The sequence below is a fragment of the Ictidomys tridecemlineatus genome, chromosome 2 (genome assembly GCF_052094955.1).
Source record: "Ictidomys tridecemlineatus isolate mIctTri1 chromosome 2, mIctTri1.hap1, whole genome shotgun sequence".
In the NCBI taxonomy this organism is placed as follows: domain Eukaryota; kingdom Metazoa; phylum Chordata; class Mammalia; order Rodentia; family Sciuridae; genus Ictidomys; species Ictidomys tridecemlineatus.
This window is the reverse complement of record NC_135478.1, coordinates 211,781,570-211,809,062: the sequence shown is the minus strand read 5'-3', so window position 1 is coordinate 211,809,062 and position 27,493 is coordinate 211,781,570. Positions and strand designations below refer to the sequence as shown.

The following is a 27,493-nucleotide window of genomic DNA, read 5'->3' as shown; positions in this document are numbered from 1 at the left end:
CCATGACGTAGAGGAGCACAGAATCCCTCAAAGCTGCAGCACCTCTGCCAACATAGAAGCAAAACCAGACAAGTAAACTGACCCAAAGCATAGCTCTCTCGGTAAATAGCATACTCATTCCAAATAGGATAAAGCCATCATTTTAAATTTTTTGAATTTTCTCCTTGAGTCACAATTACAGGGAAAGAGACAATGAAAATGTTTTCCTTTTTCTAATTTATAACAGAGGTCCTAAGCCCCTTTCAGAGGAGATAGGCTCAGGGAGGAGTGACAGGTAACATTTTACAGTATTTTCTCTGTACCTCAGCCTTGAGAGCCTGGTGTGCCTGCAGGTGAGTGAGCTGGCATTAGGCAGCAGCCTAAGTGTGAAGATTCCTTTGAAACATAACACGTGACTAATGAAACCTGCAGCTTCATATACACAGAAAAGAATCTGCTTTAAATCAACTGCACAGACACCTCAATATGATAAAGGTATGGCATGCGCCCCCCGCCCCCGTACATTATTTTTTAAAAATATGTTTTAGTTGCCAATGGATCTTTTTTATTTTATTTATTTATTTATATTTGGTGCTGAGGATTGAACTCAGGGCCTCACACATGCCAGGCAAATGCTCTACCCCTGAGCCCCAACTCCAGCCCCAACCCCCACCCCATACATTTTTGAAGGTATTTTTCCACGTATCACTTCATTTTCTCACCCACCCTAGGAAGTGGTGGCTTTGTCTCATAGATGAGGAAGCCCAGATCTGTTGGATGTTTAGCCAGGGTCTCTTCTTTTATCCTGATCTGAAAGGTAGTTTCCTTAGTAGGAATTAGATATCATTGATTGAGTTTTTACCTACACCTTCAAAGCTGGGCAGGCATAAGACAGAGGAAAAAGCCTCAGAGTTGGGTAAAAGACAAAGTTACCAGATTCTACCTGCCACTGACCGTACTCTTGGGCGTGTAGCTTTGAATGTCCAACCCCTTTTCAGAGAATTTAAGAAAGACAACATTAATTTCTGACCACATAACCCAACAGGACGCCAAGATCAGTCTCCTAGCAATAAATTCTGGCCTTCAGACAGAGATCTTGGGGAAAACTGACCCCTTTCTAAAAGGGTATGCCTTGTTAGTTCAGCTTTACCATAAATGCTGACAGATGCCACAATGCTAAAATTTAAATTCATGTGACTAAGATGTGAGGCACTTAGGAACAAAAGGATTTGAGAATTTCTATCCTGCCTCAGTCTTGAATTTTCCAGAAACTCCATTCTGTTCAGTTCAGAATCCACTGAGCACCTGTAGCAATGATAATCCTTGTTTAGTCAGGATACACCATGAAGAGGCCAGCTCAAGGAAAACCCATGTAATTGCAAAGGTTAGTTTTCATGGTGAGGCAGAAAGAATTAAGGGCTATTCAAGGAGGTAACAGTAAGAAAGGCATCTGGTATCAACTCTTTCTGCATCAAAGTTTTTATCCTACTACTATTTTATCCTACTCCTAAATAGTAGTTTCTTTCTCATCTTCTGCATCAGGGAAGGAGAAATGAATATTAGATCGCCCAAATGGTCCATCACTTGAAAAGGAAAAGAAAAATCAAGATTTATACATAGTGTTGATTGGAGAGACAGAAGAATTGTTTAAGGAAGGAATGGGCAGAGATACATACACATCTACCACAGTTCCCAACAGTGCCCTGGGAAAGGTGCAGTGCAATCATACCTGATGATGCTTCTTGTCTTTGCACCAGCATGATAATAACCCCTCATCTCCTGCTGCCCATCCCTTCACCCACTTCCTCCTGCTCAGTTATTTTCCATATTAATCTCTTAAGTTCCCCCAGAAAAACCTGCCAACGGCACAAGGTTTTCTGTGGGAATCCAAAATGGGTTGACTGCTGTTATTCTAAGCAGGCTCAGCAGAGCTACTAGTTCCAGAAATAAAGGACTCTTTCATGACCTAATTGCTGAAGCCAGCTCTGGGAGTTATCTAGCTTTCACTTGGAGAGTCCCAAGAAGTATGCAAAATTCCCACAGGACAATAAGACCTAGCTAGCCTTAGGAAAATTAAAAAAAAAAAAATAAAACAAAACATACTGAGCACTCTTCTGGAACCTGTCAGTTTGATTCCTAAGTGGCACAGGAAAATGGAAGCCAGTGAGGATGTGACATGGAATAGTCCATGTCACCCACCATGGAAAATGTGAATGGTGGAAGAATTTCCTATTCTAAACAATTTGGGGTTTAAAATACACTCTCTGGAGACTCCTGAATGCACAGGCTTATGGCTGCTATTTATAGTGGCAGATGTGTACTTTACCAAGATTTTTATTCCAACAAAGGAACTGTATGTGATGTAGGGAGTTATTAAAATGGAAAATAAACCCTCACATTTTTAACAGAGTCAATTGGTACCAAATGTAATGTCAGAGCTCACTAATCTAGACTACCTGGAAGGAAGGCCATTATAAATTACACAATATTTTAAAAGAAATTCTGTCCTGAAGAATGTTCAAGTATACCTGGTAACTCTCACCAGGGTAGGAAAACATCAGAGGCTTGTTTAAAAAAGTGAACGAATAAAAATGACTTATGATTAGGAAATTAGCTTTTAAATGTTAAGTGAATGTTTGTAAAGTTATTTAAAACGTTTCAAAGGTTGTAATATCTGGTGTTTAAAAACTAAGGCATGGAATGTAGCTTACATATTTAGCATGCTAATCAAATCCTTTATTTATAAATAGTTCAAAGCTTACTTTTACTACAGTTCCCAAATAAACGATGAAAAATTCAGATATAGAGAAGCCCGAGTTAATGCTGATTTACAATAGTCTAAAAACTAATTTTCCAACTACTGATGAATGTTGATTATTATGTAGATAACTAGTGAAAAGAACTTATTTTTGTTCACAAAGTCTGCTCAGGACTCCTCTTTAACCTTGTCCACGGGTGCCTAAGAATCTACATACACAGCCTGTAGGTCCTGCTTCGTGCCCTTTGCTACTTTCAGGTAACACCAGTAAGGACCTTCGGGATAACAAAGGTCAAGAACTTCCCTAAAAGACTTCAAAGCAATTGAGCTAGATTTCCCTTGATGAAGATTCTGGAATGCTCTGAAATCATTCCTGTTGCCATTTCTACCTGGCAATGAAAGCAGATATCTCATACCTGCTGATCAGAGAGGAAACCAGAGGCAGAGGAGACAACTCAATGGTAAGATCCGAGAGCCCTTATCACATTTTCAGTCTTTGGATAAGGATGTTTTTTTTCCTAGTCCTGTATACTTCCCTCAGTTCCCCAAGTGTAGACTCCTTTGGTGTCCTATGTGTTTAGAAAGGCACAGCTCTTGCCCTCTCAGGGAAGTGGGTTCTCATTAACAACTTTACCTGAGGTGTCTGGAAAGAATCTTTGGAATGAATTTTTGGAATGCCCCAGTTATAGGGCCGTGGAAACAAACAAACTATCACCTGAATTCCTATTACTTCATTCAGAATTTTGTTTTAAAATAAATGAATTAATCAAGACAAGACACTAGCCATTGCTGTGAGTGGAGAGATCAAGGGGAGGGATTGGCTATGGTTGTGCAGGAGTTTAAAGGAATCGAAAATGTGCTAGATCTTCAGCGGAGTGGTATGTATGTTATAATGATTTAGGACTTCTATATGTATATTGCTTCGTGTTATTTTTCATGTGTCAGCTTTACCATGGTTAAAATGAATGCATTCAGCCATGCGGAATAAAATGTTTCAAAGTCATTTTGTAAAAATTAGGTATATGCATTTTTTAAAAATATACTATTAGCTTACAGTCTGTATACTGTAGTGGTGCTGAGAAACATTGGGTTGCTGCTTTAATAGTTTTGAAACAACTGATTATGCATTATGAAAAAGAAATTACAGTTTCACAAGTCAAAAAATCTATTTAAAATATATGATGAATTACATATTTTATATATGGATATATGATGGAGATAAAGGCTTGATATGTTAGGTAACAGATTATCTTGTGTTTTTGTCTTGATGTCAAACTAGTAAGAAAAATTAAAAAAAAAAAAAGAGGTGTGCCAGGTATGGTGGCACACGCTTATAATCCCAGTGGCTCTGGAGACTGAGGCAGGAGGATCACAAGTTCAAAGCCAGCTTCAGCAATAGCAAGGCCCTAAGCAACTCAGTGAGACCCTGTTTCTAAATAAAATTCAAAAATAGGGCTGGGGCTGGGGTTATAGCTCGGCGGTAGAATGCTTGCCTCAAACAGGTGAGGCACTGGGTTCAATCCCCAGCACCACATAAAAATAAATAAAATAAATAAAGATATTTAAAAAAAATAGGGCTGGGGATGTGGCTCAAGGGTCAGATGCCCGAATTCTATCCCTGGTTACCCACTCCCTCAAAAAAGGATAAGGAGATGCATTTCTTTTCAGGGTGGAGACTTTCATATCGAAGATTCACTCATCGTGTTTAAGGTGGCTGCTAAACAGACTTGAAACAGAGTAGAGATTAGATTGAGGCTGTCTAATGACCTAGGGACTGTGCCTTTCTTGTTCAGTGACACCCCAGAAGGTAGCTGTCATGAAGCCAAATTCCCTAGGAGATGACTTCAGAGAGGGCTTTTCTGATAGCTCCTTCCACATCATGTCTTCTAACCCTCAGAAAAAACACCCACAGGTAACCTTGGCTGAGTGCCAGCCGTGTTTTGGAAACTACACTGAACAAGTTGCTTTATAATCTGCTGGATACTTTGGAAGGAAGACTGTTAGGATGGCCACTTTTCAGATGAACACACGGGGTTAGAGAGTCTGAGTGAAATCAGCCTTGGTAACCCAGCTGGGGTTTGAACCTAAGTCTGAAAGACTCTGGATCCTACTCCTGGAAGGCACGTGTGTGGGTCCCACTCCAGATCTACCCCATTCTTTCCAAAGACAGTAGCAATGAAAGTGAAATATGAATTCCTCTGTAAGGAATCAGACCAATTCTCTCTCTCTCTCTCTCTCTCTCTCTCTCTCTCTCTCTCTCTCTCAATATTTAGGGAGAAAAATCCTTGGATGAGTTTGAACTGCCAAAATGAAATTGGGAAGGACAGAGAAAGCTGACATAATAACTTAGTTCCATAATTAAGCTCTGTTTAAAGAAATCATGCCAAGATGACATATATCAAGTAAAAGATATTTTAAATTGATGAAAAATAGGGTTCTAGTTGCAAAATCACCATATTTTTCTCTTCTCATGTCAGATGGCAAAGTTCAAGCCCCAGTTTTTAACTGTTCTTATTCTGCCCCCCCCAACACATTTATTTTCATGTTTTGTTTGTTTGTTTTTTATTTTACTCATCACAATTTGGTCTAATTTCCTTTTAGTTAGACATATTATCCATAAGCTATTTTGAAATGTAAACATGTTCTATATGCAATAATACACTGTAGTATAAACTCCTCCCCAAAGTAGGCTCCAGATGAACACATGGGGTTAGAGAGTCTGAGTGAAATTTCTAAGCAGTAGCCATCGGCATTTTGTGTGGACAGCAGAATCAGGGTGCCTTCTCGTAAGCAGGGGGCTACACTGTTCAAGCAGACCCTGCCTCAATTTAGCTGGGTGGCCTTGAAGGGGTCAACCTCTTTGGATCTAAGCTTCTCAAATTCATTAGATCAAGGATTCTTGGCCCTGAGTTCATGGGCTCTGGGAGGTCCACAGTGCCACTGAATTTACTGCTGTATTTTGTGGGTGCCTATGTGCATTTCTCTTGGAGAAGGGGCCATACCTTTCACCAGAGCTTCCAGGTAAGGAAGGTGTGGTCCGAACGTGCAAAAGGAACATTCCACTGCAGGAGATGATGCAAGGTCAGTGACAGCCTGAAGTTTTTAGGAGTGTTGATGTGACTGAGTCCCTGTCCTTATGGCGAATAGAGCCTTTCTCAGAAAACCCCAGGGAAAGTCAAAAGCGGTCCTGCCAACAGCCTTCTTTGGCTTGAGGAAGAAAACCTGATCTCCTCTGTTTCTATTTTTCTGTGAAATGGGAATAACACGGGAAATTTTATTTTTATTTTTATTTTTTTAGGGCAAAGAAAACAATGACTGTCTACACATGTAAGCAATTTACCTGAATAAGCATAACGAACAGTTCAACTGGCTCAACGCTCTTCATTCAGTCGGCTGCCACATAACTGCTGTGAATGATTCCTCCTTGTCTTAGGAAGTTATTTTACCATTATAAAGACGATGGACCCTCAGCCAAGACAATCAGTTGAGACATAAAAATATTCCATTGCTTGATTGCTATAGTGGAAAGGTTCTGAGACTTGGGGCAGGGAAGCAGAACTGGGTCGCACTCTCTGCTATATGAAATTGGAATGTTTTTTGAATTTCCAGACCCATGGATTCCTCAGCTGTAAAATGGGGATAATGACATCCAGGTCATAGGCTTGTTTTGACAATTAAATGAGATAATGTATATAGAGTACATCACCTAGAACCTGGCATGCCATTTATTTTAAAGAAAATGCCAAGGTTTTTTCTTTCAAATATTAAATGAAACATTTGGCAGATGTCCTTTTTCCCACTTGAGAACAATTTTTACTAAATCAATTGAGTTTTTAAAGTGAAATTCTGAGTGGTGTTTTAGATATTATATTTGAAATAAATATATGTAATATTAATTAATTTATTTTAATATATTTACTATCTGAGATATTATATTTAAAATAAAGGATATCTCAATAATGAATTTGAAAATTAACATGTCTACAGTGTGTGATTATGAAATTTGCATGTAATGGTTATACTTGTGCAATAAGCTTAGAGGTAGCCAGCCAGAAGATTTAATTTTTTCCCAACTTCAACAGAAACGTCTTAGCAAGTGTCAAGACCACTATAGGAAAGAAGCTTCTCAGTAAGGATACAGTAAATTGTAATGGCTGAGCCAGCAAAGACATCAAATTCAAATTCAAATAAAATTTTATTTTCTATAGAAGGCCTACTAAAATATCAATGTGATTTTAATAATAATGCCTAACATTTATTGAGTATATACTATATGTTGGTCACTGTGTAGATCTCTATATGGATCAATAGCTTCGTCTTAACAATGTCCATGTGAGACAGATATAATTATCCCTATATTTGTAGGTAAATAAATAGAAACAAGAGAGGTTTAAATAATTTGTCAAAGTAACACAAATGATAGTTGTAAATGATAGTGTCCCAGCCAGGATTTGAATGCAGACTTCACCACTCTCACACCTGACTATCATGTCATTCTGCTCCTCCCGCTGTGGCAGAAGATTGATAACTTATAAAAGTCACATGTAGAAACAGTTCAGAAAAGTTTACCACTGTTTTAAGTATCCTGACTCATAGATAGGCTGCATTTTTTTCAACTGAGAATGAAGTTATGGGTTAGCATGGAAGTTCTTAAGAACCAAGATTTTCAGTTGTTTTATACTAAAAGTTTAGGCCTAGTCAGGGCATAAATGCCACTTTGGGTAGATCCTGAGCTTCTGATGTTTTGCAGAGGAAATATTAGGCTACTGGAAATTGATATAGGCAGGTCAAATTGGCAGAGGTAATAAACAGTTAATTTAGAGTGAAAAAAAAACTGGAAAAGGAGGATACACAAGACTTTATGTGTTTTCTTCTTATGTGGCTAGACACTAAGATTGCTTTGGTGGGAATCAGCTACCTCACCTTATGCATGTCCCTACATTTCAGTTGTACCAAACCTACATAATATTGAATATGAAAACTAAACTTGACAGACATCATTTAAAGTCTCTTTCAAGCCAATTACTGGAGAAATTAAAAGTTAATTTTCTTTTAATTCAAAATAAAGAAAATTAGATAATGAATGCCAACCCTCCCCTGGAGGGATCGATTTTCTGAAGACACTAAAGGAAAGTTTTGAGCAGATCCAGCTACTTTAAAGATTTAGACAGTTTCAAAGCAATATTTTACTTAACTCTCTAATGGAAAATCATGTTCCGATTATAAAATAACAAAAAAAAGTTGAAAATATTTTTATTTGAAAATTTCAGGGTCATGTTTTAAGCATATTGAACAAGTGCTTTTGTGTGTGCCTGGGTGTAGTCTAATCATCGATTGCCATATGCTACTGAATCTCATGCAAAAGTTTCCAGGACACAGTTCTGGAAGGGGATTTCATGGACTCAATGGATTTTTAAAAATCGCTTGTTTCTCCAGTGCAGTAAAAATATTTACTTTTAAATGTCTAATCATCAGGATATTTCAGAAGCCCATAAAAATGTATGAATGATGACAATAGCAGGAGTGTTCTGATTCCCTTTATTGATGCTCATGGGCCTCTGAATCTGATAACACAACAATAGGGGCCTTTCTTCTGATCAGAAAGAGGAGCTGGCGTTGGGCGCGGAAGGGATGTAATGAGTTCAGGCCTTGAAAAGTGAGAGAGCTCTGCTCGTGGTGAAAGCCAAGTCAACATCAGGCCAAGTATGTCCACTGCAGATTTCCTCATGGATAAAAACATCACTGCAGGGTTCTCGGAAGAGACACCAAAGCTCAAAATCCTTTTGGCCAAATTCAAAAGAACAGCTCCACTTGAATTGGCACTACCTCTTCTGGCAGAGAGGACACAATCCTTCCTCAGGCCCTGTTACCTGTCACACCCACTGACACTCTCTTTATTCAATAGCAAATTCTGGCTTTTCATTGTTCCCAGAGTTCTTCTGAGAAAAATACAGACTTGCTTTCATGTTTTTAAATTTTCTTTTCTCTTTTTGAATTGCAGAAAATTAAATTAGGTAATAATAATTCTTAGTGATGCTTACTGGTAGGGAATGTTCATTCAATGACTAGGGCTTTGTTAATACTTTCTTGAATTATCATTTATTCCCACACAAACCCAATGAAGTTGATACTTTTGTTTTGCCCATTTCACACAGGAGGAGATAGAAGTTTTGAAAAACTGAATAATGTGAATAGTTAGACCGCTAATAATGGCAGACCTGCAATTTGAACCACAGCTGCCTAAGGCTACAGCCCATGCCCCTAACTATGATATATGTCTCTGACCATTACACTTCCTGGTGGTCTTTCCTTTATATAGAATACATGTATTCCATTCTGACATATGTATTGCTGGTGCCATTGCTGGTCCATATTTACTAGATGCATATAAAAGGCCTAGCACTTTTTTGTACTTGTTGACTGGAAAGAGAGCTAGATGACCCCTTGGAAAATGTCTTCCCTTTCCTTCCCACTATATATATGTATTCTCTTATGACACAAACACATGTGCATGCATAGATGGTTCAGGAGTATATATAGGAAGAGAGAGAGAGACCAAAGAATTGAGTGTTGGTGAAGATGCACAGAGACCTCAGGAAATTACATAAGGGTGCACTGAGGAATACGGAGATGAAGGCAGAGAGCGAGGGGGATTGAGAGAAAAGAGAAACAGAAAGGAAAGAAGAATAAATCTATGTAAGGTTTTATTCTTATAAGAGAGATGGAGAACAAATGTAGCAAAACTAAAATTTTATTTATTCATTCATTCTAACAGGTAATTGATGGAAAAATAGTTTCTTATGAGATGTGTACAAATAATGACTTTTGCTAGGAACAATGCATTACGGATTTTCACTGATTACCTGCATATTTCCTTCTGTGTAGTGAAGTATTTTTATTCCCTTTTGGGTTAAGATGACTCTAGGAGGTGAGCTTTGTGATTATTGACATCTGGCCTCTACTAGAGACCATGGGTCTCCATAGTTCAGTGTAGGATCTTGCACTTTGTAGATATTCTATATATATATATATTTGATAACTGAATGAAGTACCTTCTTTTTACCAAATCTAATGACCTCTTCTCAAAAACCTACAGTGTGAAAGCCAAAGAACAAGGATATCATGACCAGCATAAAAATTGAGCAGGCTCGGGGACAAGACTAAGAGGGGAAGCATATTTTCAGTGACCTAGGTTTGCAGTCTAGGTTGTTGGAAAGCTAGATCATTCAAGATGGACTGGGCTCAAACCTAAGAATGAGATCTGTGCAAGGCAGAGCTTGGGGCAGCCGTGGTGCAGTAAGTGAATTCCAGCCCCAGGCACATGAAAGCCCCCACGTGCTAAGTATACATGTGCAATTAGTTGTTTTTTAAAATGGTATTTAAAAATTCTATTTCTGAAGAATAAAATGTCTAAAAATCTGGCCTGTTTTAATTTGTGGTTACAACAACCAGTGAGAGAACAACTTTAAATTATTTATCACTGCAAACTGGATGACAACAAATTAAAACAACACGGTATTTTATTAGAAAAGCCTCTGTGGGCAAGGAAGGTCAATGGACTTTTTCTTCTCTGTGGGGTCCCCTTCCCCCACAGGAATACAGAGGTGCAGCATGCAAAGGTAGAAGTCATCTTTAATGTGTGAACCAATATCAGGGTACACATTATATTAAGTGATAAAAATATAGTTTCTTGATCACTACCTGGCTTTCTCTAGATTGAAAAGCAAGCTCTTTCCATTTCTGTCATTCTCTTAGTCTATTCTCAGTGCCTTGAACCCAGAACTCAGAGCTTGGAGCAGAATAGATGCTCAATAAAAGTGTGTTGAGGATGAATGCATGGACTCTGAGTCTTGGAACCACTTATTTTGGCTAATATACTCCACTGCCATTCCAGATCTGGGACAAGTGCTTTCTTTTGGGTCCCTATATCCAAAGAAAAGTTAGGCTTGCTCCAGTCTGGTACTAGGTATACTTCACAGAGTCACAGAAATATCATTATTTTGGGGGGGAGGGGTATGGAAAACCATCATGGTTTATTCGTCTTAAAAAAAAGTAATATAAGATCATCACAAAAACTTAGACAATCCTAAAAGCAAAAGAAAATTTAAACTGACCATCACTTCCCTTGAGGAAACACCCACTTGTGTGACAGGAGGAAGCCAAGGTCTAGACCTAAAGGAAGGAGGACTTGCCCAGGGTCCCACTTGCTCTTTGTCTTCAAATCAGAACCATGATTCTAGACGACCCTGGCTTTCTGGTTCTGGCCATCTGTTTCCTGTACACACCCTGCACTTTCCCACTAAAGTTGGCTGGACCACAAGGCCTGACCTGTGCCGCTCCTGCGAATGATCAGGTTTTATAAAAGCCTGCAGGGGAACATGGACTTGCTAGAATAACAGAACTGAAGGTCCACCTTGAAACATGGAAAGGTAAACTTAGTACAAATATAAGGAAGTCCTTTACCTCTCTCTCTTATAAAGAAATAAAGAGGAGGGAGAGAGAGAGAGAGAGAAGAAAACAAATGGAACATGATACACCAAAAGAAGTAATGCAGACAGAAATGTGAGCAAAAAAGGTTAGGATAAATTTGTGTGAATTTATTTGATGTTATTAAGGGTACCATACTAAGCTTTATTTAAGAATGACATCAAGAGAAGACAAATCCTTACACACACACACACACACACACACACACACACACACACACACACAATTTAAAAAAACAAAATGAAAAACATAAAACCTGACGAAACCAATGGAGTAGCTCTATGTGGTCAGTTCTTCAGCAAAGTCCTGAGTCTGAAAAAATGTGGTTTATTCATTCTAATCACAGCCTGGCTCTAACCACAGCAAGTTGGTTCTGTCATTCCTCTCACAGTGATTCACTCGCCCCCTATTGATGTAGAAAGCAAAGAAGCTGAAGAAACCAACCTGATGATCTAACACGGTGCCTCACAGCCATGTCCCCCTTCCTGAGTCCATCAGCCTTGACTCTGTCAGGCCCCTGCGCTCTGGCCTGACCCGTGGTTTCCTAGCATGTCCTGAGATCCATGAAGGCAAAAACTATGTCTTTCCACGTATCAGAATTATTTCTCACATCCCTCGAACAGACACTGAAACCTGATTGGTGGTTAATAAGTGTTGGTTGGGTCAGAATATTCTGCAGACTGTCAGGAGAACCTGAGTCCCAAACAGCACAGCCCAGACACTGCCTATCGGCCTTGAGGTCCACTCACCACGGGGCCTCATCCCCTGCCTGCTTCTCCCCCAATTCCCGATCTTCTGTCTCTGTTGATGGTTTCTATTATGTCTTTAGGACATTTCACTCTTTGCACACTTGCTTTCTTGGGATATCACTTCAGCTTTGACACCACCACCATTACAACCATCATATGAAGTTTTCCCAGATTTATTTTTCTAATAAGAATTTCTCTTCCTTTCTGAATGAAGATTGGCATTCCCTGTCTCCAAGTGCCTGGGAGGATATCTCCATTTGGATAAAGCTTACCTGAAATTAAACACTATTCCCAAGACCATCCAGAATGGAATCCTTCCCTGCTTGCCCAGAGAGGACAGTGAGAAACCTTCCTTTCAGCTCCTTGGGCTGACAGCTTCTGGAATTGTCTTTGAGTTTTCTCCGCTCATACAAGAGTTGTTAATTGTCCCTCTCATTTGTGACCTCCCTCCATTTCCAAAGTCACTTTCCCGATTCAGGCCCCCATGACCTTAAGTTTAACATGAACTCTACGGGCACAGGGATCTCCATATTCTAGTCTACTATAAGACGATTTTTCCCAACACACTTTAACCCACATAACTCCCTCGTTAGGTCTCTTTCTATTCCTTTAACATGAAACACTGAGGATGTACTAGACCAACCCCTGTTCCTCCAGCACCTGACAGGTTTATTGTACCAGGATTCGTATTTCCCCTCTGAGCTTCTGTGGTATCAATTCCTCTCCTAGAGAGCCTTCCTTTCTCTCCTCATCACCATCAACATTTCCTCTAACACTTCCTTGCTACTTACAAAAAGCTTTTCTGACTAGTTGTGTCCCAGGATAATGACTACCCTTCCTTCTCTTGGCAGTAATATTTATTTCCAGCTCTATCACTATGTTGTTTTTCACTTGTTTAACTAGTAATAATGGTTAGTCATAATAATAACAAAAGCTATCATTCATGGTATTTTTTGCCAGGTAGTGGGCAAAGTGACTTAGGAAGTTCAATAATCTTCCTGACAACCATACAAGCTACATAAATATCATGCCTATTTGATAAATAAAGGCAATCATGGCTTAAAGAGAAGTCATTTGCTCATGGTAACCGGGCTAGGTAACAGAGCTAGGGTTTGGTCCTATAGCGCACAGGTACCATCCATGGGGCCATGTGTACGTGCACAGACATTCCATGAATGGCAACCCACCCTGGCCAAGTCAATCCAAGGCAGACATTTTATCTTCTTTTTCATTTTTTATATAAATCAAGCCCTCAGTACTTTTTGCTACAGGTAGAAGTTCAATTTCCTACTGCAGGATCGTGAGGGGATCTTCTTGCCACCATCTTTTCATCTGTGCACTGGGGACAATTGGGAAGCAAAACTGGTTTGAATTTAAAAGCAGTGTTTTAACAGTTTTCTTCCTGTGATCACAAATGAGAGGGACAATTAACAACTCTTTATGAGAGGAGAAAACTCCTGAACTATCAAAAGAACATCTGATTTTTAGCCATGTTAAATGCCACTGTCTTTTGCTGTGAGGCCTAAAATGTTAAAATAGACATCTATGCCTGGTATGTCATAGGCCAATACTTTATCCCCCCAACCTGCCATTAAGGTCACCAGTACAGCACTAACTGCTTCCAACCACACTCACAATCTCCATGGTAATACAGTTCACTGGCTGTCAACCTTTACTACACAGATACCTGACTTGGATGCTTTTCTAATAAGAAAAAAGAATTATCACAAGATTCACCTGGGGCTTTCTGTCTCTACTGTTTTGGACGAAAAACTCCATTTCCTAAATGTTTCCAATACTCAATATTTGGCATTTTTTCCTATCATCTCAGTGTCATCAGTACTTTTAAAACCACTATTCACATGTAGTCTGTCATTCAAAGTTCTCCCATGAAAAGCACCGATTAAACACAACTATTTGATTCTTCTCCAAGATTTTTCTTTTCTTCTTTTTTTTTTTTAATGCAAGATTTAGTCTTAACAGTTAGGGAAAATGTCTCTCAGCTACTTCTGCAAACAGTTTGGCATGAAATATGGCCACATTTGTCCCTTCAGAGGGAACAGTCTCTGAGGTCTGAAACCAACAGTGTGAATCATGAATTGCAAGGCTGTGTCCACCTGGATCTCTACCTTTCTGCTTCCAGCCGCATCTCCTCCCTCTTTTGCCTCCTGAGTTCTCTGCGACGTTCAAAATCATCCATGGTGTGGGTTCAGTCTTAGGGAGACCAGATGGTGTCTGGATCTAAAAGGAAGGAAGCAGAGTCAGTATCATGGATGAGTTCAACTAGTACCTCCTGGGCATGGCTTTAACCCTGCCTCCAGTTTTTCATTTTTTTCTTTCCTCCTAAGAAAAATACCATAGAAGACTGATAATGGATAGCTAGTGATCAATTTCTGACTCCCCAGCTGAGTTAAAGCCACTCTCATTTCTGAAACTATTAGAAACAAATAAGTAAGATCCCAGGATCACATTAAAAATGATAATAATAACAGACCCGAGGAGACAGAGAGGCTTTAAAGACTTGACATAATGGTAGAACAACCTGAGAGCTACTGAATGATTTTTGTTCTTGGTAATTGGCTGAATCCCAGACAAAAGTTGTGGAAAAGTGAACAAAGAAAGAGAAAAACAGAAAAGAGTGTGTGCACATGTGTGCACGTGCACATAAAAGTGTGTTTGGGGAGTGTAAGTGGCAAGAAAAGAAATAAGGAATTAAGTAAGGGAGAAATAGAATGGTACGGCATAGATCTAGGCATCATTTGCATATTCTCAAAGTATTAGCATCAGGATTTGAATAATGACTGCAGCAATAATTTTGCTGAAAATAAACATCACAAAGCAGTGTTTTTAAAAGCAGTTAAATTGTGACCAAGCTGGTTTTAGAGCTCAAAAATCCCGGCTCTTTCTACAGATGGAATCCAACCATTTTACCCTTTCCTACCTCCTCCGTGATGATTTTAAGTCCAGAAAGATGTTCTTTCTCCAAAGCTCTTCAAATAAGGAGCCCGCTTCCCCTGTGTTTCTGTGCCATGGAGTCAAGCCTTCCAGAATTCCCCTGCAGCCCCCAAACCCAAAATGACTACCGGGAAAGGGGAAGCGGGCTCTTTTTGTCCTTGCTTTGTTTACAGAGCTGTCAGTGGTTAGTTAAACTCAGCCTGGAATCTGGCATTTAAAGCCTGCTTGAGATCGTTTCCTGTGTGGAGCGGGAGGTCTCCACTTCCTCTGGAATCCTAGGCTCTCTGCTGCACTCCCGATCACAAAAAAATATTTTCCAGCCCCTTCTGTGCACACAAGATGAGCCAGTTGCCCTGCGTAAGAAAATCAGGCGCTGTGAAAGCCCCAAGCCATCACCTGATGGCATCCTTAAAAGCAAAGCTTAGGTTTTGAAGCCAAGTGGCAGAAACTTTCTTAAATAAAGTGTCAAATTCTTTTCTCTTCAAGATGTATTTTTTTTCCTCTCTTAAAAAATCACCACAAAAACAGAAACAAAATCTCAGCCAAAAAAAAAAAAAAACCCAACTCTCAAACAACAACAACAACAACATACGATGTTTGATTACCCCCCACATAGACACTTTTCTTATCCTCAAGGGTATTATTTAAGTTGCATCAGAAATCTTTAGGAATTCAAATTATTGGGGGTTTTAAAGTTGGAAATCTGTTTTTCTGTTTCACTCTGACCAAGAGGACTTCCTAAGACTGGCTGGTGATGAAGAAGACAACCAGGTTTTTTTTTTTGTTTTTTTTTTAATCAACCATAAATGCATTTCTCTACACTTTTGGGTCTGATCTCCCCATAATTATTAGAATGAAAAAAAAAATAAACAACTTGAAGTCCTCTACAAGGTTGTCTGAGAGTCTTTCTCTCCTGGCACGAGCTCCTGTTCCAACCACAGTGCTGATGTGTGAGGCAGCTGGGTGGATGGTGGGGACCCAATTTGGGGTACAAATGCTGGCTGGGTCCAGTGAGGCAGTGGGTTGTCTCTTTTCTTCTTTCAAGAAAAAAAATAGCCTCTTGAATAATGATAACGACAGCAAACAGAAATGGGAGAAAAGTCTGTTGACAGCAAACTATTTTACTTTTCTTGAATTTTCCAGGTAGCTTGGAGAGTACCTGCCTCCTGCAGGGCTCCACCTGTACCTCTTTTGGAGATGCTAAGAAACAGGCCATCCCAGGAGGCCCCGATGCACTTGATTTGCAGAGGTGGGTGATATCCTGCAGAACTCAAAGGCAAGTGCAACCGACCAGCATCTCATGGTCACTTTGGTGGGCCATCCTTGCTGGATCTCTACCTCTGTGAGTTCCTTTTCTTGTACCCATTCTCTCCTCCTACTCCTCACCTTTTAGTGAATCCTTGGGCACTTTTTGTTCTTTTCCAACCATAGAAAAGCTCCCTAGGGTTGGAATGCAGCTCAGAGTGAGGTGGGGGCACTGAGAAAGGAGAGAAAAAGAGAGAAGGAGCTGGTGTTGCCTGCAGTGCTTCAGACCAGAGCCTTTCTGGCTTATGCTGCGTGGATATTGGGTGGCTGCAAGTGAGGGAGAAGACAGAGCAAAAACACATCTGTGCACCGTGTGGTGTGACTCTCGGCTGGTGTGTGTGTGTGTGTGTGTGTGTGTGTGTGTGTGTGTGTGTGTATGTGTGTGTGTGTGTGCAGCATGAGGGACAGAAGGTGGATGTGTATGAAGATTGATCTTGGTGGGTCTCCAGGGATGGGGCTGGAGGTCTCCCTTCAGCCACACACTCTACCTCCCAGAGCTCCTCTGAAGGTCTCTTGCACTATCCCTGTGTACAAGGAGCCAGGTCTAGGTAGAATCGTGATTTTTAAAAATTTTCTCTTCTCTTTTGGGAGCAGCAGCTTCCTTGTCCCCAGCTGGTAATCCCTCATTTCCTCCCCTGCCCCCAGTCAGTGTTGAATTCTTTCCAGCCACATTGGTTAGGAAACAAAAACTCTCAAGCAGTGAAGTGAAGAAATGTCAACCCAGAGAGACTCTGAAAACCACGAAGCTCTCGGGCGTACCAAATAGACAGGCAGCAGGAAAGGAAAAGGCAGGCCCGAGGAGGAGGAGGTATCCATCAATGTATGTGACAGGGGACTTCTTGAAAAATTTTACAAAAATCAAAATTTGTGTGTGGGGACAGTTGTAGTTATGTTATTGAAAGACCTCTGATGTGACTCTTTTTATAAAGTGAAAACAGAAAAAAAAAAAAAAGCCCATTACATAGGCAGATAAACCATTGCCCATTGCCCACCAATGTTATCTGTGTGTCCAGTGTGGTTTCTCATGTATTGGATTTTCTTTAAACAGGACACTCTTATGGTAATTAAGTGATAGGTCACTGTTACAGGTTTCAAATCACTTAGCACACTGTCCTGCCTTTTGGAAAAAGCTTGTGGTCCAGATGAATGGCAAGATGTGACAAGAAGCGTGTCCCTGAATATTTGGCCAGCCCTGAAGGCCTCCTGAATCTTTGCCTCTTCTCTTTCCTTCTCTACTTTTTTTCAAGAGTAGAATATTGCTGGGTGTGGTGGTGCACGCCTGTAATCCCAGCAGCTAGGGAGGCTGAGGCAGGAGGATCATAGGTTTGAAGCGAGCCTCAGCAACTTAGTGAGACCCTGTCTCAAATAATAATAATAATAATAATAGTGTTATAGATGTGGCTCAGTGATTAAGCATCCCTGGGTTCAATCCCTGGTACTAAAAAAAAAAAAGGAAATTTTAGTAGTATTTCTTATGCTTTTTGTTTATGTTTTGTTTGCTTTTCTTTCTCTGATACTTCTTTTTCTTCTGTAACTTCCTCCCTGTGTTGAGAATTAAAGTGTACTTATTTATTTATCTAACTTTAAAATTTTTAATTTAATTTCAGATAGGTGTCTTTAAACCAAGAAATACTCTATGATGTTTTATATTCACAGAGTTGTTTAATCCTTTATGGGATTGTGACCCCCTGTAGATATATGTGGGTCTTGGGTGGTCCTTGGGGTTTGGGGATATTGCCAATATTGGCCTTAGAACACCAAGAGTAAAATTTGTATCAGGGACGCTGAGTAAGTTAACACATCCTCCAAAAGTAAATAACACTCACTGAGTGTCTACTATCTGAGTATGTACTATCGGATGGACCATTTTTTAAATCTTTTAAATTTTTGATTGACAGACTTCATTTCCTAGAGCAGTGAAAAACTAAATAGGAAGTACAGAGCTCTCATTTACTCCCTGTGCCCTACCCTGGCCCTCACTTTCTCCTGCGGATTGAACAGTGCCCTCTTCCAAAATAAATTATGTTGAAGTCCTAACCTCCTGCACCCCAGAATGTGACCTTATTTCCAAATAAGGTCAGATGTAGTCAAGATGGATTATTAGGATGGACCCTGATCCAAAATAATGAGTGTCCTTATAAAAAGGGGAAAATTGGCACAAAGAAAGACACGCACAGATGGGGAGCTGTTATCCACATTTTACAGAATTTCAAAATGGACTGATTCACATTTTCCCCCTGGAAATCGTTCTCTGCTTCAGGGAACATTTAAGAGTGGCCCAGAGAAGCTCTGAGAAGACTATCATTAGCACTCTCCACTTTAATTCTTATATCTTAGGAGTTTAGGTCAGAATGATCTTGAAAATCACCCCTGCCTTCAGTTTCAAACGCATTTAAATCATAGAATTCCCAAGTCACAAGAGATCTCAGTTAAATGAGCCTTTCCAATATTTATGGAGCCTCCCTATGGTCTGTGTAAGAGTCACAGATGGGGATGGTCATATATTCGACAGCATCAGGTATACATTTCTTTGATATCTCAGAAGCGTCTTCTCTTGCCTTCCACCTTCCTTGTCACACACCTTGCTCCTCTCCTCAACATAATGTCATCCTCAACGTGGTTATTTCTGATACAAAGGACTCTAGTCTTCCAATGCCCCTGGCCACCATGAGATGCACCTTACGAAGTAGCTGTCCTTTTGCATTCACTGTCAATTCCATGCACCAACTACTTCAATGAAGTCTCACAGAAACATTTATACAGATGACATTCCATAAACATTTGTAGAGCATGACCATGTACCAGGTACGGGGGCAACAGAACACAACAATGAATAAGACAGAAAAGGTCTTTGAACTTGTATTTCTTTAAACTTCTGCCAGCCTTCTAAAGTTTGGATGTGGTTTGTCCCCCTGGTGTTCTTGTGCCAGAAGCTTGGTCCTCGTGTGGCAATGTTAAGAAGTAGAGGGACTTATAAGAGGTAGAACTTAGGAGAAGGTCATAATGTCATTGGGAGCTCTGCCTATGGAAAAGGATCAAGATATTGCTCATGAGACCCTGGTTAGTTCTCTCAACAGGGTCAATATAAAAGAGCAATACTGGCCCCTTTCTGCTCTCTGGCTTCCTGTCTTGCCACGTGATCTCTCTCAACCACATGTACTCCTGACATTGTGATGCCATCCACCATGAGGTCTTCACTGGAATGGCTGAGTGGAAGTTGACACCATGCTGGGCCTCCAGAACTGTGAGTTAAGCAAGTCTCTCTTTTTTTTTTTTTTAAATACCCAGCCTTGGGTATTTTGTTATAGCAGCAGAAAATGGACTAATCCACAAGCCCATCTTCAATCTTGGATTGCACCCATCCTCTACTTTCTGGTTTGTGTTCTTGGAATTCCAAGCTTTATGACAGAAAGTCAGGGAACCTGTTTGTTTTATCAACCCTAAATATTTATGTTAGTTTCAGTTGGGTCATTACTACAACTCACTGATGCTTCATTTAACTACCTTTCCTTTCGAGCTGATAATACCATGACATCCTAAATTAAAAATAAAATTGATTGCCCTTCAAATATATCTTATATTTTCTATAGTGTTTTAGTCACTCTATTCCACCTATCTGGAATGACTCTCCTCATCTCCTCACTACCCATATTCTATCTAGTCATTAATTACTTCCAGCTGATTGGCTCACAATGGCCCCAGCAAACTTCCAGCTGCCAGCTGATTGGCTCCTCTGTGGTGATGCTCATTTCCCCGCCCTTTCAGACCACGGAGCTGCTCATTGGGGGACTCTTTTGGCTCCGCCCACACGACCCAGCCAATCGGCCTCAAGAGTGGGAGGAGTGGGGTTTGAGAGGCTCACCCGGAAGCCAGTGGTGGCAGTTGGGCTCTGAGGGAATTCCTGAAGAGCTGTGTGGTGCAGTGTGTGTTCTAAAAATAAAGTTCGTTTCTGCTTGACAAGTGGCTCATGAATTGTGCCCAGCCAGACTGCGGCATTTGGTGGCCCATGTGGGGAAACAGCCCAATGAGCATCACCACAGAGGAGCCAATCAGCTGGCAGCTGGAAGTTTGCTGGGGCCACTTCGGCTGTGGCTCTCAACAAGTCACTCTATTCCACCCATCTAGAATGACTCTCCTCACCTCCTCACTACCCATATTCTATCTAGTCATTAATTTCTAGCTCAGATTTAACCTCCTTCAGATGCTTTGCCTGAGCATCTTCACTTGAAAATGACATCTTCCTCCTTGAACTTCCATAGTTCATTTTGATAAACAATAACCCCCTCCTTGCCACAGCTCATCAATTATCTTATTTATATAGCATGTAAATATTTTCAATAGTATTTTACTTTTCATATACTTTTGTCTGAAGGCTATTTATGAATATATATATATATATAATCTTTTTAAAAAGAAACCCTTTGCAATTAGGATGTAAAAGGCACTTAGGAATTCTACCTGATTTGAGCCCCTAGAGTTTACATTTTGAGTTTGGGAAATGTAACTTAAGCTGATTCATCTTTGTATTTTACTGACTGATCAGTATTTACAAAATAAATCAAAGACCGTGGTACTAGACTAATATGAATCTCTGAAGTTATATAAACCCACATTTGCAGTAGTTACACAGTAAATCTGGCAGAATTTGCTTTTGGACTGTAGAAAATGAACTTTTTCAATTTATCAACCCATTTTGCCCTTTTCCAAACTGAATAGTTCATTTGGGACTCAAAAACCAAATAAACAAATGGATTGTAACGTACAGTTTGGATTTAACTTAAGCTCAACCTTCACCATCTTGTTCCAAAAGTCTGTGCTACTTAAGAAAATACAGACACTCACCAAGGCACATTTATCAAGACCAGCAACAAGAAATAATAAGAACAATCTGAGGAGTTTTGCCTTCTCTAGTTGTTTCTTCTTTCCAGCCAGTGGAATCCAAAACACAAAGTCTTACTAGGAGCGGTTTAGCAGGTATGACCTATTTTGTTCCCATTCCTCACATCTCAGTCTCTTAAAATTACTTTTCTCAATTTGCATTTCTCCATTTGTGAGACCAGAAACCTGAGAGATGTACCATTCCTAAAGCTGATAATCTTTGTGCCCTCTCTTGTACTTGTGAACAGTGCCCAATTTGGGAGATTTAGATTTATGGAATGACAATTTTTATGTCTATTGACTTCAACATTCAGAAAGACATCTGCAGGGATTGTAGATTACATCTTTGAAGTGTTACCACAAATAGCATCAACTTCATTTGGAGTACTTCATATTTTTCAAAACACTGTGGTTATTATGATTTGATCCTCCCAAGTAGGAAAAGGAGATTCCTCCCCACTTAAAGTAAGGACACTGAGACCCACAGAACTTTGGCATTAGCTCCTGCACCACACAGCAGGTCAGTGGGAAATGGGGACAGATATTTGGACTAATCTCTAAACCAACTTGGAAGTTTCTTAGAAGAGAGAAGAGAAGTGAAAATTTGGAACACAATTCCTCCTGCCCCCTGTCAAGAGTCAAGTTACTTTTCCCTGACAAACTCAAGAATTAGGTGAAAAGACATGGATTCATACCAAATCAGAATAGAAATATGGCCACCAATGTTCTCATGGCCCCCAGAAAAGAATGAATCACAGAAGTGTGAACCATAAGGCAAGACAGAAATTCTCTACCACTGTGTCCATGTGAGGATACAAGACTCAGCCTTGAAAAAAGAAAGAAAGAAAGAAAGAAAGAGAGAAAGAAAATATAAGTGTTTTCTAAATGTTATGTCTGAATGACAGAAGCATATACATAATTCATAAGTAAAGTGAGGGCTGGTTCCAATAGAATTACTCACCAATAGGTAGGATTCTGAGAGAGTGTGGACCCCTCTCACTAGACAAAGTCAGGTAGGAGTGAAATGGCCATCTGTTCAGAATTACAGTGAAAAGACATTTTTAAGATTCAAGGCTGTGCTATCCAATTTGGTAACCACCAACCACATGAGGTAATTAAAATTAATTAAAATTCAACAAAATTAAGATTTAGTTCCTCATCTTCACTAGTCCCATTTCAAGTATTTGGTAGCCACTGTGTTTAATGGTGGCCATGTAAATGCAGAGAATGTTTCCATCATGGTAGGAAGTTGGACAATCCTGCTCTAAGTCCTCCCATGTTCTAATGTTAAATCGTTATTCCAAGTGAAGTAAGGTGATGTTCTTCAGAGACGTGAAGAACACGTTTTAGAAGACCTTCATGGAGAAGCTAAAATAATGTATTAATGTGAGGAATGTAGAACAGGTCCACATCTCTAAGCACTTCTTTGGATTCCCTTACTAGCCTCCTTTCTGTTCTCCTGCAGAGGATATTTTGGATTGGGCAATGTCTCTGTGACACTTGCTACTGAGAAAGTGAAATGCTGGGAAAATGTAAAAGAAGTTGGACATTGTCTGAAGAAAAACCACACTTCAGATTGAGTGACAAGGCCCACATTTGGAAATGAAGATCAGAGACGATGGGTTTTCATTGATTATAAACAAGGCACAGAGATGACAAAATTTTATATAATTTTCCTTGCTGGACTTACTCATCTATAAAATATTAGCAACTCAGGTGCCTGCTTTTTTTTTTGGTCATTTCCACAAACATTACTGATTTGGTGACCCAGAAATTCAGCCAGTTATCTTGTTTCCACAAGCTGAGAGGGTATAGCTGGAGGAATACAAATGCGTTTCTTTGGCTGGAAACCACTCCAAGGTGGGTGCGAGAGGTATTTTGTTCATGGCCGTGTTGTTGTGCAGGAAGGAATGCTATTATTAATCAGGAACTAGTTCTTCCCTGGTGAATGATTCAACTTCTATTCCTCAGGGTCATCAAATCAATCTTGTATTTTGAAAGTATGAAGCAGGTTACAAGCTTATCTACTAGGAGTTTATGATCTAAAATCAAAAGATTCAAAAACCCAAACAAGGTATGTGATCCATGGTCTTATGGACATAGGAGTCACATGATTTAAACACATAAATGTACAGATAAATTAAATAATAAATCAAACAGGGCCCAGGCTGCTTTCTTCTTACTTTCATGAGAGTTTTTTAAATAGTGGTTTCCCCAATTTGTTGGTTCAGGGATGTCTGGACTTTTCTTTATGTAAGGAATGGCAGCAGAGGGGGGGGTCTGCTTAAGATCAGCATAAGGCTCGAGGATCTTTGAAGCACACCCTGACTTGAGTTTCTGATACCCGTATTAAATTATAGTTGGCACACTTAGCCTATAGCTTGTATTTTAATTAAATAAGTACGTGTCCTGTCTGTCCCCTTTAAAGGACTTTAACCTCCATGAGGTGATCACTCACTTTTGTTTACCCTCAAAGTTCTTAGCCAAGTATTTTCCTTATACTCAGTAAGCAGTCTGTTCAATTGGAATGGGCTCTGGGGCACTTCTTACTTATTGGACTTCATTGGTAAACAGACAAACCTGGCTAAGAAATTATCTGCATCTCCAGTTGAGCTCTTAGCAACCTGACAGATGGTGGCGATGGAGAAATGGATTTCTATTTTATTTTTGATTTGTACGTGGTTGCTTCCTTTTAGGGAAAAGATCTTTTGTCTTAGGAAAGACATTCTGATTTCAGGAAGAGGGAGCTTCCCTTTGTGATGGAGGAATAGGTTGGTTCTAAGACGTTCAGAGAAGGAGAAAGAAAACATGATAAATAGGAAAAGATGAGATTCAGAGTTGAGCTGAAATATTTCAAATTCCCATGGTCTTTGGAGATTTCTTGCCACTCCTCCATCATAATTAGAAAACACTGACATTCAGGGAGATTTAAATGCTTCCATCAGTACCTCCATTCCCCGAAAAAGTGTTGCCTGATTTCACTTTCTAACCATGCCCAGTGATTAAAAACAGAAGGCCCCGTTCTGAATGTCAGCTTGGGAACCTGCCCCTCCCAGGACTGATGCCACTATACATTGGCCACAGGACTTATCTTTTCTCACCATCTCTCTTAGGAGCCCCAGTCAGGTCTAGGAAGACTGTGAGTTTGCCATGGGCATTAACACCCTCCCCCACCCCCAAAATGGAGCCCTTTGGCGCCACTTAAGCTTTAAAATACATGGAAGCAGCTCATTGTGTCTGGCCATTTCCTTGCTGAAGTTCTATAGATGCGCAGTCCATTTGGAAGGCAGTAGTTCAGGATGGTGAGCTCTGGATTTGAACCAAGAGAGTTGGTGAAAAAAAAAAAACAGGGTCTTTGTGACAACTGGCTTGAAATGACAACCTGGTTTGTTTCGGAGAATAAGAAAGCTGATTCTAGATTTCCTCATACTCTTTTTTTTTTTTTGGAAAACCTGTAGTTTGCAAAATGTAGGATCAGACCACAGCTTCAGAAGCAATGGCGGCAACTTTTACTTCGGACAAACATCCACAAAGAAAACAGAAAAATAGTTGTAATTAAGGACCTTAACTCGACAGTTACCTAGCTTGTCAAATTAAAACATGTGGTGACCACCTGTCAAGGATCTTGAAAAAAAAAAAAAAGGCCCTTTTTTGTTTTTCTACCTGACCTAAAATCTTTTTTGGAGCACACTTGTGTTTTCCAAATTTTCACACTTAAACAAAAGCTGTCCACACTAAGTATAAAGATGACTAAGCAATTTTGAATTAAGTAATCAAAGCAATCCCTGCCAATTTTAGAATAATTAAGTTTCTGCAGCCTGATATAAACAGTTCCAAGAACTACATGTGGCCTACCAAAAGTATATATTACAAGTAGTCAACCCTGAGGCCAGCTGGCAGACAGATCAACCTATTAAAGTAGAATTGTTCAGAATTTTGGAGTATTATTTTTCTTTTCTCCCAATATTTTTTTTTGCATCCAACTTTGTTTCTTTGGGAATGTTTTCAAACATACAAAGCAAAAAAACTGTTGTGGAATCATACCTCTTGTAAATGAATGAGCATGTCTCTTGGGATCCTTTGGAACTCACAAATCATTCCCTTTTCAACCCTGTCTACACAGGCAGCCAAAGCAAAACAAAGTAAAATTAACCCATTTCATTCCCACTCAAGCTGAAGAGTTCATATTCTGCTTGGCCATCAGGAAGGTGCACAGTGACAACTGGAAAAGGGAAAGTGGACTTTGGACTGTATGCCCACCTGGTATCAAGGCATCTTATTTACTGTCTTTGCCAGCTAGGTTGGTGGGCAGGAATTTCTTGCTAATTAGGCTAAAGTTATAAGTTCAATACCACTGGAATGAATTAACTCTTTGAGAGATTTAAAAAAATCCTAAATGACTACCATGTCTAAATACTGGTCAGCTGCTCTATTGGAAGATGTTGTCTGACAACTTTAAATTGGGAAAATAGAGATGGTTAGACCTTCAGCAGGCATTTGTGATACAGGGAGTATTTGGCCAAAGGAATGTGAATATCATCATACAAAAAGCCCCCACACAACTGCATTATAAGCTCCATTGTCTTCTTCACTGTGTTTCAATCCAGATATAATCAAGAGTGGTTGAGGCAAGGATCGTTACAATGAAATCTTCAGTGTGGTTTCTTCAGTGTTAAAGTAAGACAGGAATGCCAACAGCTTTTTTTTCAAACAAACATAATATTAATACATATACAGACATGCACTCATAAAGAAAACATAAATTTGTAAGACTAGAGTTTGTATTAATTTATCAAATATAACTGGACACCTATGGTGTCCTGGACACTCACTCTTCTCCATGGAGAAAAATCTCCTTTCTACTCTCTCTCCTAAAGAAGCAGATAGGAGGCAAGTAACTAGTCAGGTTTGAAGGATGATGAACTCTTCTTATCCCCTTCTCTCCCACTGCAGGTCCTATGTACGTAATATAAAAATAACGATCCATTAAATGCTATCTTCCAGAATTTATGCAGATACAGGGAATCCATTGAAGAAGTAAATTGAATAGGAGGTAGGAAAGAGGGCATCTTTCTAGATCCATCCAGTTCAGTGGCCTTCTAACAATAAAAGCAAGTTTCTTACCCACCATCAAGAAGAAATTTGCTGATTTCAATGAAGCTGGTCCACTGTGTTTTCAAACTTTGGTTCATGATTCCAAGAAATGAGCAGTTCATAATAAATTTATCCCAGTGGCAGAACCTCTCACGACCAGCTTTTCCACTTTGAATATCACAAACAGACCTTTTATTTGTTGACACACAGCCCCTGGACATTCATGAAAACAAGATGTTCTCTTGCTGCTTTTTAAGTTAAACAGATTTAAGTCAGGGTCTCAGCTGAATTTCAAAACCAGATGTTACACAGCAAGAAGACTGAACTGACCCCAGCAATGAGAGACTATTTCACTTCAACTTGGATATTCTTGTCAGCAGGAAGAGTGACCAAGCATGACTTAAACTGGAAGCAGGAGCAACTTGAGGTTTACTGCTGTCTCTGTTCAGTGACTGTCTCCTAGATCTGGGAAGCTGCTAGTCATCTAGGACTCCTGGTTTGGGGAATAAGCATCAGGGTTCGTGCCTTGGAGGTATAAGGACTTTGGCTTTGGAGGGGGCTCTGGGAAAAGATAATCTTCCTCCCACACATCACCATCCTGCTTTTCTGTAGACTCCAGAAGCTTCCACTGTATCTATCACCTGATTCCTCTTATCCCACTCTCATATACACACAACCAGACATGTCAAACTCCTGAGTCTTGCAATGATTTAGCCTTCATTTCTGCCTCTGGGCCTTTGCATCTGCTTCCTCTCTCCTGGAACAGGAAGTGCCCTCCAATCTTTTTGCAAATCTGATATATTTTTCTAGAATCTCATTCAAGTCTTATCTTTATCCCAGAACCATTTTCTTTCAGAGTCTACTGGTGGTTGACAATGTCCTTTTTGGTGCTTCATACTACATGGCTTTGTTATTCAAATGTTAACTTCTCTTTCTCTTGACTGACTCTGAAGCTGCTCATCTTAGGGCTTATATCACCTGATATCCCCCAATAGTTCTGAGTATTTTGCCATGCATTTACAGATGCATGAAAGTATAATAGAGTTGAATTTATTGAAAAGCTTAAGAAGCCTGGCTCGAGACTCCAACTTCCAAATGTTGCCACAGCTATGGTCACTTGTGCTAGTTGTCCCTGATCCTGTTTTGCCCATCTGGGAACTTCCTGGACCCTTGTAGTCATTGGAGGCCAAGTGACCAGTTCTGACTGATGACCAAGGACACAAGTATTATGTTTCTTCTGGATAGACTTGCCAATGTGAGACCTTCAGAGATCTTTTCCCTGTCCTCC

The 27,493-nt window shown here is 39.9% G+C and overlaps 1 protein-coding gene across 9 annotated transcripts in view; it reads right to left on the bottom strand.

The window, feature by feature from the left end:
• Cald1 (caldesmon 1) overlaps positions 1-27,493 on the bottom strand; it is a 203,886-nt gene that overhangs the window by 79,826 nt on the left and 96,567 nt on the right. For 8 of the 9 annotated variants that reach the window (XR_013435419.1, XR_002484622.3, XR_002484624.3 and 5 more), the window contains exon 3: positions 14,103-14,214. Coding sequence is in view for 5 of the 9 variants with exons in the window: in XM_040291403.2 (XP_040147337.2) it covers positions 14,103-14,173 (71 nt within the window). In the remaining 4 variants the exon portion in view is untranslated. Of the gene's footprint in view, positions 1-14,102; positions 14,215-14,914; positions 15,081-27,493 lie in introns of those variants that run through there. The other variant, XR_002484623.3, reaches the window with a different exon arrangement.